This window comes from Mauremys mutica, chromosome 4, assembly GCF_020497125.1.
Source record: "Mauremys mutica isolate MM-2020 ecotype Southern chromosome 4, ASM2049712v1, whole genome shotgun sequence".
Lineage (NCBI taxonomy): Eukaryota > Metazoa > Chordata > Testudines > Geoemydidae > Mauremys > Mauremys mutica.
The window spans coordinates 56,342,978-56,356,214 of NC_059075.1; the positions used below are offsets into that span (position 1 = coordinate 56,342,978).

Here is a 13,237-nt window from a genome sequence, read left to right on the forward strand (position 1 = left end):
TACTGTATTCTGATGGTTTGTGAACTTCAGTTTTCTTACATTAAATTTGAAGTTGGCCTGGTGGAAGAGAGCAGAAATGTAATATTTTGTCAGACAAGATTGTGGCATTGCGCACTGTTTTTTCCCTTATTCACAGGGAAGCCCTAATATCCTTGATTTCCTTCAGAAGGAGCAGTTTATATGCTGTCAAGGGAGCAGTGACCAGGGAAAGTCTGAAGCAAATGGATTTTAAATGTATAAGCAGACACTTTAAGATCTTGTCTTTACAACTGAAATTCTCTTAAGCTAGATCTGAGACCAATTATTAGACTTGCAGTAATACTGCACTGTGAAGAATTAAGTTTGAGACTCATACTGGGTTATCTGGCTGCTTCTGGGAATATAAGAATGAATGAGTGTATGGCAGTGCTTCTTTGATGCTTTTTGGTGAAGGAGATGCTGCTAATTGATAATGGTGCTAAAATGGCTCCCATAGGTGTCATTACACAAACCACAGCAAATGTTTACTTTAGCTACCAATTTTTAGCGACGAAAGACACAGGTTCAGTGAACAACTTGTATTTCATTTGTCACCCCTAGGCTAAAATGTTCTTGTGTACTTTTGTTTCATTTTCCAGTTTGTTCAGCCCCATTTGCGCAACTTTATGTATTTGATCATTAGATATTTACATCATAATGCTTATTTTATTTATTTGAATTACAAGTTAAAGCAAGAAAGCCCAACAGTGACTTCTGGTGTGTTAAAAGTTTTTTAAAAGATCAGCATGGAATATCAGAAATTCCTAATGTGTTAAATTTGAACAGTTTGTGAAATAAAACATTCTCCCACATCCCAAAAAGATTTGATTATAAATAGTACTCTTGTACAGATATCTTTTTGTAAATTTCTAGTTCAATTCTTATAGTTCATATAACATCACTCAGGTGGCCTAACTATGCAAACTTGATTTCTGAAACCCTCTATAAGCCAAACACATGGTCCTCATTTCTTGCAAAATAGTGGATTGCTTTTTTATAAAGTGCATAAATGATTGTGCAAAGGGGATGATCACACAGGTTCCTGGGTAAACCCATGTGCTCTCTTTAATTTCTTTAAACACAACAAGTTGCAAATTGGAGGTCACAAACTAGCATTTCCATTTTTTAAAAACAAAATAACCAAGTTGGCAGAGACTTCTAAAGAAATAATATAGCACACTTTTTAAAATCAATTTTTAGATTTCTCTGCTTTACAGTATTTCAAAAGAGCTATGTAAACTGGAAGTAAATTCCATCATGTATCAAACAGAAAAGATGATGTTGGGAGCAAATGGTCCTAAAATAAGTCTCTTTAAAATGCCACTTCGGAACAAGAAGTAGTTTTAGGTGTTCATAAAAATTACATAGTTCAATCAGCAGAAATATCTATTGTCAGTTAAGATTTTCTTTATTCATAGGACCCTGTAGTATATATGCTTCTTTTATTTATTTATTTATTGCTTATAGAACATAACTTATGGAACTGGTGAAAACATATAGTTTGTAAAGCAAGCCGGGGGGAAAAAAACAGGTTTCTTAGATTAGGAGCAGGCCCTAAGCTGATTTCAGTGGGAGCAGGATCAAGCCCTTTCTCATTTGTTTACTTTTCTGTACAACTGATAGTGGAAACCTGACTCACTTCATAATTAGTCTTCAGTCAGAAGCTGATGCTTCCTAGATATAGTTAGACCATTAAATATATGGTTTCTAAATCCGTTTGTATCTTTATTGAAGGCTAATGTTGGTTGGTAAGATTTCTTTCCTAGTGTCTCTGATCACCAGATATTTACCACAACAAGAAATTATATCAAAAGCACCCAAGGAAAAGGAGAGGCATACAAAACAATTTTTTAAAGTTAGATTTAAAATAAAAGCATGTTAAAAGTTAGTTTAATATTGGGCAGATTTCCAGGTTCTAGCGTCTGCTCTCTTTTCAGTTGACTGTTAGGAAAGCAGAAAGCACTTAACAGACATTTATTTTTATTTATTAATGTGGTTGTGGTATTTCAAATAAGATTGGGTGCTCAGCCATTTTGTGTTTATGGAAAAACTAATTTGTTCATGTTCATCTCTTTCAGTAATAGTTATGCAAGAGTGCGAGCTGTGGTGATGACCCGGGATGACTCAAGTGGTGGATGGTTACCACTTGGAGGGGGTGGACTAAGCTGTGTTACGGTCTTCAAAGCCATTCATCAAGAAGAGAACAGTTGTGCTGATTTTCTTATCCACGGAGAACGACTCAGGGATAAAACGGTAACAAATTACATTATGAATACAACATATGTATAACTTGATAGAGCCTAAAAGTAACACCTACATGTTGTTGGTCTACAGAATAATTAAACTTCTTAGCCATAGTTGTTTCCACATTTTGTTGCGTATTTTACACTGTCTAAATATTCATATGCCTAAAAGAGCAAGTACCATATTTTATTTTTTGACTCTTTAAATTTTCTTCCTGTATCTCTAATATTAAGTGTTGCCTTTCAGAAGTTCAAAAATACACTTTTTGGCAAACAATTAGTTTTTCTCCCCTCTGTCTTTCTGAGGAAGCTTCAAACTAACCTTTTTCTGTTTGTGTATTGGCAAAATCAGTGAAGTCAGCAAAGTGCAGAAAAGTACAAGCATGCAACATTCTTGAAGTTTATTTAAAAAAAAAAGTCCAGAAAGAATTCCATGTTGAACTATAAACATTTTATTCTGGGTCAAATTTTTCACCTAGAGTAAGGCAGTTTCTATAATTATTGCTTGAAAATAACCTGTCTGGACTCTGATAAAATAAATACTAGAAAACATTGCATTGCTTGAAAACCACACAGTCTGAACTGCAGGGCTATGAACTCTTTAAAAGAGTTTCATCTCTTACATGTATGAATCCTTTTCTCCTGCTTTGCAAGCAGCCATAGCCTTCATAGTCTCTGCTTCAACAATCCTTTTTATCCTCCGCTCCCAGTTTAATGAGCCAGAGAGGCTACCATTTGAGACAGCTTCTCCTCCAAAGTCCTGACATCTCAAAACTTGTTCCTCACATAGGAGGTCTGAAACTTTTCTCTTCCTTTGCTGGTACTATGTCCAGCAGCTATGCTTTCTAAACTGGGGCAATTCCTCATGGAATCCCAAGACACATCCTCTCTGACCTTCTTTCTCATTACTCTGGTTCTAGAGCACAAAGAGGTCTTTTAGTTCCTGTTTGGGAATTTAGTGGGAGGGATATAAAAAGGAAATATTCGCTCAGTACTGCTTTGGGTTTTGTTGTTGTTTTCTGGAGTTTCATGTTGTATGAACACAGATTTTTAGACCAGATGGTATCATTATGATCATATAATTGAATTTCCTGCATAATACAGGTCATTTCCTGTAACATACCCAACATCATGTGGTTGGACCAAAGCATGTGTTTTAGAAAGCCATCTAATACTGAATTCAGTACACCAAATTACGGAGAATTCACCACATCCCTTGGAAATCTGTTTCAGTGGTTAATTACTCTGTATTCAAACTGAAAATAAAGTGCAAATTTATTATTTACTCAAACATCAAACTACAACTTTTAGAACTTGTTAAGCCCATTGCAAAAGTAGAAAATGGGCAGATTTACTAAGCTGATGTGAGGAGAGGGGTTGGAAATTAAATTAGTTTTTGTTGTTGTTGTTCGGGGTTTTTTGGACCAAATTTTTTGGTTCCTGCCTCATGTGATCTATTTGATATCTAGTTCACTGAGAAGATAGTGAGGTTTTGCATTTGGCATGAGCATGCTCTGGTCCTGGAGGGCAGACCCATTATCTAGTTTTCTGGAATCTCTCATACACATTCAGAACAATCAACTTTTGGTGTGTGTGTATACCCCAATCCCCAATTTCAATACTATATTTTTTTCTGTACCACTGACGTACACCTGACTACACCTGTACTTAGATGTTACTTAAGTTCTAGGGAAGGTGCCTCTTTAAATGAATACCAGTAGAGTATTCTACCAATAGAAGATAACTAGAATGCAGGCAAGAAGTTTGTTTCCAGTGCAGTCTGAGCAAACAATGTGAGAAACTCCTGTAAAATACAGATACCAATACAGCTTGGAAAAGGAGTTGCTGTGTAGCTAATTATGGGGATAGATGTTTGGTAAGAGAGTAAAAGGAAGCTGTACATTTGTATTGTCCCTGACTTCAAAGGAAAGCTGCTGTAATAAAAAGCTAATGTAGTGACTCAACAGGAAAGATCTGATACCTCAGGTGATTTAGGATAACTGTTAGGATAAAAGAAACGACCCCATATCCAGCTAGTAGCTAGGGTAGGTGATGACATCCTCAGACAATGATATTTCATCAGAGGGACTATAGCAAGCTGTAAGACAGCCTTTTAAGGTATGTCTACACTGCAATGTAAGCCCAGGGTTAGTGGGGCTTGAGTCAGCTGACTCTCGTTAGGTGACTCTGGGCTTGAGCATCTCAGTTGTATTTTAACCATATTTTAAGACTTTTTTCTAATGTGTGCTTGAACCTAGTGCTCTGGTGTCCATATTGCAATGCACAGACCCAAGTCAAAGTAATAATATCCCAGAGTCCTTAGTGCCCCCGGAAATGTGACCAATCTCGCCCTGTGACTGGGAAACTTGACTGCCCTCCCTACACTTTACCAGGAAACAGCTTGTTTAGGAAAAGTCTCGATCAGTTTGCTCTCCATTGCAAAGCCACGAGGCTCTTTGATAGTGTGCTTTTAGATCACTGATCAGAAGAGAATGAGTTAATGCTGACTTGAGCTGCTGCTCTTTGCAAAGGGGCGGTGGTGGGGGTGGGGGCTTCTGTTTTCAATAGGTTGGATTTTAGATTGTTGGGATAGAGAGGACTGAGGAAGTATCCCCATACAATTGTGGGATACTTCCAGCTGACTCCCAGGATCCCAGTCAAGTGGGGCGGCCTCAATACTGCAAAGCAACAGGGCACAGACCCTGGGTAGTGGCTTTAGTTGAGCTGCAGGATCCTGGGTTAGTGTAATTACAGTGGAGATGCAGGGGGTAGGCTTCAGCCCGGGCTCAAGCACAGGCTTACTTGCAGTGTAGTCAAGGAACAAATGGATGATGCTAAGAGCTGTTAGATTAACATCCTTCCTACATTGGTAAAATTTGTGTAGTTGCTAGTTTGAATGATCTTATTGTAAATTCTATGTTCAAGCATGTAAGTCTTGGCCCATTCTCTTCTCTTTTCTGCAAATGGACAGGAAGTGTGTGCTTTTTTTTAAAATCTCAACTCTGTTCAGATTTGGTTGTGTTATCCCTATCAAGTTGTTTGCTAGTGCTCTGGAAGGAAACAGAACTGTGTCCTTAAGCCAAGAAAATTGGACACCACAACTGTTAAAGTAAAAGGAATGGAGAAAGTTTCTGTCTTCCTCCACAATAGAGCCTGTAGAGACCACTATGACACAAAGTGTGAGCCGCTGCCACCCCTCCCGCAGCTCCCCCTCCTCCAGCTGCCTCAGCACTCTGCGAGGGAGGGGCTGTGCGCACAGCAGCCTGGCACCGTGTTTTGCCTCCACGTGGAGCCAGCGTCTGGCCAGCATGGGCATGGTAAGGGAACAAGGGGAGGATTGGATGGGTCGGGAGTTCTGGGGGTCTTGTCAGGGGACGGGGAGTGGTTGGATGGGGCGTGGGAGTCCAAGGCGTCTGTCTGGGGGTGGGGGTGTGGATAAGGGTTGGGGCAGTCAGGGGACAGGTAGGGGGTAAGGTCCTAGGGGGGCAGTTAGGGTGGAGGGGCCCTCAGGAGGGGGCAGTCAGGGGACAAAGAGCAGGGAGGCTTAGGTAGGGGGTGGGGTTCTGGGGGGCAGTTAGAGGCAGGGGTCCCAGAAGAGGGCAGTCAGGGGACAAGGAGCAGGGGGGTGTTGGGGGTTCTGACAGGGCAGTCAGGGTGGGAAATGAGAGGGAGTTGATGGGGGCGGGGCTAGGGCAGGGCTCTCCCCTCTTCTTTGATTGTTGAAATATGGTAACCCTAGGTGAGCGGGGAGTCGGGGGGCGCATAGGTGCTGGCGCCCACATACATCCATTGCAGCCTGCAGGAGCCCCCGGGGGAGTGCCAGGCCGCAGCCTGGGCAGGAGGGGTGGGGGGCGCGGCCGCTCCCCGCTAGCGGTGCTGCCGCTGCCTTTGCAGGGCTGCTGCCCCCCTGCACCGTGCCGGCTCCTCCATGGCTGGGGCTCACTGCTGCTGCAAGCGGGACGCTCTGGCTCTCCGGTGCCTCTGGAAGGCAGCTCTTCCCTGCCGAGCTGCTGCAGCGGCCCAAGCCCGGCAAAGCCAGTGAGTGGACTTGGGGCGGGGGCCACCGGAGTGGGATGGGGAGGGCTCGCAGAGGGGGAGGGGGGCTGTGCACCCTCCAGGGGAGTTCAGGGGGTGGGGGGAACCTGGTCTGGGGAGCAGCCCCTGGGCATGGCTGGCCCCTGGGGGTCTATAAAGGCTCGTTGGGATTTGCCCCTCAATGAACCGATGTGCAAGGGGGCGCAAGGTGGAAGTTTTGTCTAGGGCACAAAATATCCATGCACCGGCCCTGCCCCAGGGGTTGCGTGCGCCCCAGGGGTTGCGTGCACCCCAGGTTAAGAACCACTGCACTAAACTGATAAGATCTGCATTTTAATTTAATTTTAAATGAAGATTCTCAAACATTTTTAAAAACTTGTTTACTTTACATACAACAATAGTTTATAGACTTATAGAGAGAGACCTTCTAAAAACGTTAAAATGTATTACCGGCATGCGAAACCTTAAATTAGAGTGAATAAATGAAGACTCGGCACCCCACGTCTGAAAGGTTCCCGACCCCTGCTCTAGAAGTTAAAGATTAGTGATGAACAAACTTTAGCTGGATCCTATGTAGAGCCTTCAGAATTGCGTGTGATGGGTCAATTTAAGAAACTCGGTGCAGTCTCTCTAAAATGTTGCATGTTATTGACAAACGGCATGATAGTAGTTTAGGAAGGAAGTCAAAGTGGTGGTAACAAGGATATTGATTTAATTTAGGAGAGGAAAAGGAGGCTTGCCATTGAACAACTTTACTCAGCTTGTGTAGATCTCTGTTGGAATGTAAAGTTGTCTCACAAAATACCCTTGATATAATTACACACTTCCTCCTCTATTACAGGGAGTCCTCGGACTTACGACACAATTTATTGCTCAGACTTGCGTTGTGAGTCAAAATGTAAATCAAAACCGCTTTTCCCATAGGAATCTATGGTATGAAGAGGGGATTGGTTCCTGAACCAAGGCTTGATGCACTATTTTCACCAGATTTTTGTACTGAATGAATTATAGATGACTAATGTTGCAACATCAATGTATTTACTGAACACTGTATTTTGTAAACAGCATTCATATAAACTCCCATATGCGGCTCAGAATGCCGGCGACACAGGCTCAGAAAACCAGGGAGAACAGCACACATGCTGAGCCTCAGCCAATCACTGTTCAAGCTTTCTGATTGGCTGAGCCTGGGGAGCCAATCAAAAACAAGCGGCAACCCTACCCGGCAACAAGCTACCCTGCTGCCTTGAAGCCAATCAGAAGCGACCCCTTCCAGCTCTATACCAATATAATGCAACTAGGAAGTGATTTCTAGCAAACTTAATGTAAATCAAGCATTGTGAGGGTGAAACAAGCGTCACGGGGTGAAAGGGGCAGTCAGCTGAATTGTGTGGTAAGTGGTGTTCCCTATAAGTCTGGCATCATAAGTCTGAGGAGTCCCTGTATAATCACCTTCCGAGATCTGGGGGGAGGGATAGCTCAGTGGTTTGAGCATTGGCCTGCTAAACCCAGGGTTGTGAGTTCAAGCCTTGAGGTGGGCCACTTAGGGAACTGGGGTAAAAATCTGTCTGGGGATTAGTCCTGCTTTGAGCAGGGGATTGGACTAGATGACCTCCTGGGCCCTTCCAACCCTGATATTCTATGATCTGACTCCAGCCAGTCTACTTGGAACAATTACACTATTTAACATGGTCAGGTCTGCTTCTCTGTTAGACATATGTCTGTCTTTGCACAGGCTATCTTGATATTGTCATTAAATATATATTAGCATAAAGCTTCAAGGTTTTAGAATTCTGTAGATCTTACTTGTTAAATGAGAATGCGTAACAACTAATTTGGCTTTTTGTTTAATTATGGTGCTTTTTTGTTATGGCTTGCACATTTCTCCAGTTCTTCCTTGTAGTGGAACCCAGTAAAAAAATAAAAAGAGGAGGCTGGCTTAATTTGGTTCACCCATCAGAAGTGACAGATGGAATAGGTTACATTTTCTGGGAAAAAAACATTTTTTGATTAATTTGAGAGATGCAGGGATGCATTTGTATAAAGGAGGCACACTATACCTCAGTATATAAATCCAGCACTTTAGGAGACTCCATCCTGTTTTTCAGTCTCTTCTGACTATAAGTTGGAAAGATATTAACAGGCATACTTGTGCCAGAATGCTAATCAAATTCAAAAGCAGCTAAACCATAAGCTTGCATGTTAAAATACATAGAACTATTTCTTCTTCTTTGAGTAGTGTCCCTATGGGTGCTCCACGCTAGGTGTATGTGTGCCCCTGCGCCTCTAATTGGAGGTTTTTACTAGCAGTGTCCGTTGAGCTCGCGCATGTGCTCTCCCTCCCTTGTGGTCTGCCTCAAGGCTATCTAGCACTCAACCGCCTTTGGCCTCCAACAGAGCGAGCAATCATCCCTTCCTTATCTGCGCCATTAGCATAAGTAAGTAGTTTTTGTTTCTTTTGTTTTCCTTAATAGTTAGTGTGAGGAACTGGGAATGTTCTTGATGTGTTCTTTGAATACTGAGTGGGGATTATTGACCTGGGAAGGTTGCAGGGGAGTTTTGCTGGGACTGTCTGCATTGGGGATCGGAGACTTGCCTTGAGGGAAGATACCTGAGCACGTAACATGAGAACTCAGGAAGGGAGTTGGAGGCCAGGTGACACCTCTGCCCCAGAAACAGGACAAAGGCTGGGGGAGGAGCTGGGGGAAGGGGGAGTGAGAGGGCTGGAGGGAGTTTCAGTTTGGAGCTGGCTGGGGAAATGGAGGGGAGCCAGATGGGGCTCTGGCCTCCCAACGGGGCTCTGGCCTCCCTGCCCCCCCTCTAAGATGGACCTGACTGAGGGGATCCTGTTGTCTGTACCTGCAAGACCTGTCTTGGACTGTGTTCCTGTCATCTAAATAAACCTTCTGTTTTACTGGCTGGCTGAGAGTCATGGTGAATCGCAGGAAGCCGGGGTGTAGGGCCTTGTCTCCCCCCACACTCCGTGACAGTTAGTGTTTCCTTTTTTTATATACTCCTTTGGGATTAAAGAAAAAATTAGAGAGAGAGAGAAAAAAAGAACTTTCTTTCCTGCACTGTCTGGGAGCATCCCCACCACCTACCCCCAGGCATTTAGTAGACTCTTAAGTTTTTTTCGGTTTAAAGGAAAAAAACGGGGAGGAAGAAGAAGAGGAGTGAAGAAGACCTTTTTCTGCATTCCCCACTGCTAGCCCCCTGCTCAGGGGCATGCCTGGTTCTCCCTGCTCCAGAGGCACCTCTCCTGTAAGGAGTCGATTCCTGTAATGGCCAGACACTAACACTGTGTCTGGTGCTTGGGAGAGCCTCACAGAAGTGCTTCACCTGCCACAGCTAAAACAGCTGTCTCGCAGGAACTGGGAGCTGAAGTTAAAACTCCTCCTTATGGAGAAGGTACTTCAGTCTCCAGGAGACTCTGGTGCTGACCCTGGATCATCCGTGGAGTTTTTAACTTGAAAGGGGATAGAGCAGATTCTTCCTGTAAAGGCTCATAAAAAGGGCTCTGAGTCATTGGCCAGCTGGAGGGGTTCCCCAGTGTGGCCACCTCAGTACCGACGGCTCCAGAAACACATGGGCTCTGAATAGTTGGCCAGCCAGAGGGGCTCCCCGGGGCCTCGGTCACCTCGGTACCGACAGCAACAACAACACTGAAGCCTGGTACCCAGAAGGGGGCCTCTGCTATGAGCTCTGTGGCACCGGCTGCATGACCTGGAGAAGCCAGGGGCTTGGGCAGTCAGGCACTGAGGCAATGGTACCGCTTCCTAAGGAGACAGACAATTATTGTACCATCTCAAAAAGAGCAGCACAGGGGAAAACCTTTGGTATCAGGTGCGACAAAACTCCCATCTAGGGAGTGCTCTTCACCTTCCCAACCATCGGTACCAACAACATACCACAGACACTCCTCTGTGGTACCAAGTGAGCCCATGGTGGTACCACATAAGTTCTGGTACCCTGGAGACCTGTGGCCCCAGTACCCAGGGAAAGACACTTACCGTACCATCTCTAAAAGAGTGGCACCGACACAACTGTCTGTACCGGGTGCAACAAAACTCTCATCTAGGAAGTGCTCTGCACCTTCTCAACCATCTGTACCGACAAAATACCATGGACACTCCTCCGCGGTACCGAGTGAGCCCAGGGTACTGCATGGGCTCTGGTACCCTGGAGATGTGATGGTAGGGGGAAGAACTGCAATCCTCATTACTCTGTACCAGGGCCCCAGTACTGAGCAAATCCTGGCACCCAGAATCGTTCTTGGCATCAGGCCATGTACCATCAATACCCCAGACAGCACCGCCCTTACCCTGTGACGAGTCTGACAGTGGCCAGAAGGAGTTCATTTCCCTGGTCCCTCATCGTGGCCCCCATTCCAACCCTGCCCTGTCCCCTTCCATGTGGACCCTTCTCATGAGAGTCTACTTCATCAGGAAATATATCATTTGTTATACCTAGGGGCCATTGAACCAGTCCCAGTGCAACTCAGGAGCCAGGGGTTTTACTCTTATTTCCTGATTCCCCAGGAGAACAGAGGTTGGAGGCCCATTCTAGATCTAAGGGCATTAAACAAATATGGGACGGCACAGATGTTCAAGATGGTCACACTAGCAGCCGTTGTTCCAGCTCTAGAGCAGGGAGATTGATTTCCAGCCCTCGACCTATAAGATGTCTACTTCCATATCTCAGTACAACCATCATACAGGAGATTTCCTACGGTTTACCTTCGGGGCAGGATCATTATCAGTACAGACTGCTCCACCCAAGGTATTCTTCAAGGTTCTCTTCATTGTAGCTGCACACTAACCCTGGTACAGTGACTGGAGTTTATCAGCACCAACCTTGATGCAGTACAAGCGAGAGCATTCCTCCCACTACACAGATTCACCACCCTGGGATGGATGCCTCCCTTATAGGCTGGGGAGCTCACCTACACAACAACAAGGTTCAGGGCAAATGGTCTTCCACAGAAGTGACCTTCCATATCACTCTGCAAGGAAGCACTCAAACTTTGGAATTGGTCCATCCATCACAATGTGCTCATCTCAGCTGTCTATCTACCAGCAATACAGAACTTGACAGCCAACAGTCTGTTGGAATTTTTGTCACAACCATGAGTGGTTACTGAATTCAGAAGTGCTTCAAGATATATTTGCCCTTTGGGGAACCCTGACTACGGATCTCTTCGCTACTTACTGGAACAAGAAATGTCCTCATTACTGCTCCAAGGCTGGCCTGGGGAAACATTCACTGGGAGACGCCCTTATCCTCCCATGGGACGGGGCCCTCTTGTGTGCCTTTTCCCAGTTCCCTCTTCTATCCAAGGTCTCGTTGAAAAGTCAACAAGACAAAGCGAGAGTTATTCTGATTGCCCTTCCTGGTCATGACAAGTCTGGCTCCCTAACCTGACACAGATGGCAATATGCCCTCCTGTTCCTCTTTGGCCCATTCCTCACCTGCTTTCTCTCAAAACAGTGGGCTGATCCTTCACCCTAGCCTGCGGGTCCTCCGCCTCCAGGCTTGGCTCCTTCTTAGTTCCAAAGCTTAGAGGCAGAATGCTCTGAGCGGAATGACATGTTGCTACACAGCCAAAAGTTGACCACTTGACACATTTACTTACAAAATGGAAACTATTCCGAGTTTGTTGTCATTCTAAACACATAGACCCAACCTCATCTTCCCTCCTTCTGATTTTACACTACATTTTAGACCTCAAGAGGTCAAAACTCTCACTCAGCTCCCTTAAGGTACATCTCACGGTGAAAACGGCTTTTCACTGCCAGGTAGACAGATTCTCAGTGTTTGCTCACCTGCTGACATGTAGATTCCTTAAGGGCATTGGGAATCTCTTCCTGCATGTGACACCACCTGCTCCAACCTGGGATCTGAATCTAGTTCTCAGGGCTTTGACTAGACCTCCCTTTGAGTTCATGGCAACTTGCTCTCTCTTACACCTGTCCATGAAGACAGCATTTCTAATTGCCATCACCTCAGCTAGGTACATAGGAGAAATAGTGGCCCTGATGGCACACCCATCATTCACGGCCTTTTTTTAAAGACAAAGTAACTCTAAGGCCATATCCCAATTTTCTCCCTACTTTCTCTGCACTTTCCATATGAATCAACAGATTCATCTCCCTGTTGTTTTTTTCCTTAGAACCACATTATGACAATGATTCTGCATATGCTAGATGTTAGAAGGACACTAGCACTCTACTTGGACAGGACTAAGGACTTTAGGAAATCCCCCAAATTCTTCCTTTCATCCACAGAAAGATCTAAAAGCGCTGTGATATCGTCTCAAAGACTATCCAAATGGGTCTCTGGTTGCATTAATCACTGTTATCAAGGGCTCAATCTGCTTCCATCCAGAGTCTGTATGCACTCCACAAGGTCAATTTCTATCTTCGTCACATTCCCTAAAGATATCCCTATCTCAGTAATCTATAGAGCAATAACTTGGGCCTCTACCCATACTTTTGCAGAACATTATGTGGCCCCCAAAGCTGTCTTCGACTCCACAGTACTCTCTGTAGTAACAGACTCCATTCCAAAGTCCCAGCCTCCAGTGGTGGGTACTGCTCAGGAGTCACCTACAGTGGAGCAACCATAGGGACACGAAGAAGAGGAAGTCTCTCACTTTGTGCAGTAACGATGGTTCTTCAAGATGTGTCCCCCTATGGGTGCTCCACAACCTGCCCTCCTCCCCTCTACTTCAGAGTTCTCTATAGGGATCTGCGGTGGAGAAGGAAGTGAGGGGGGGTTCGCCAGCACAGGCAGAGCACAAGGGAGGGAGAGCACATGCACAGGCTTAACAGACACTGCTAGCAAAAATCTCCAGTTAGAGATACAGGGGTGCACATACACCTAGAGTGGAGCACCCATAGGGGATCACATCTCGAAGAACCATTGTTACTGCACGAGATGAG

The 13,237-nt window shown here is 44.8% G+C and overlaps 1 protein-coding gene across 5 annotated transcripts in view; it reads left to right on the plus strand.

Moving 5' to 3' along the window:
• SPRED1 (sprouty related EVH1 domain containing 1) overlaps positions 1 to 13,237 on the plus strand; it is a 123,499-nt gene that overhangs the window by 56,262 nt on the left and 54,000 nt on the right. For 3 of the 5 annotated variants that reach the window (XM_045015345.1, XM_045015347.1, XM_045015344.1), the window contains one exon: positions 2,097 to 2,271. In XM_045015345.1, coding sequence (XP_044871280.1) covers positions 2,097 to 2,271 — 175 coding nt within the window. Of the gene's footprint in view, positions 1 to 2,096; positions 2,272 to 5,511; positions 5,579 to 7,563; positions 7,690 to 13,237 lie in introns of those variants that run through there. The other 2 variants (XM_045015346.1, XM_045015348.1) reach the window with 2 other exon arrangements.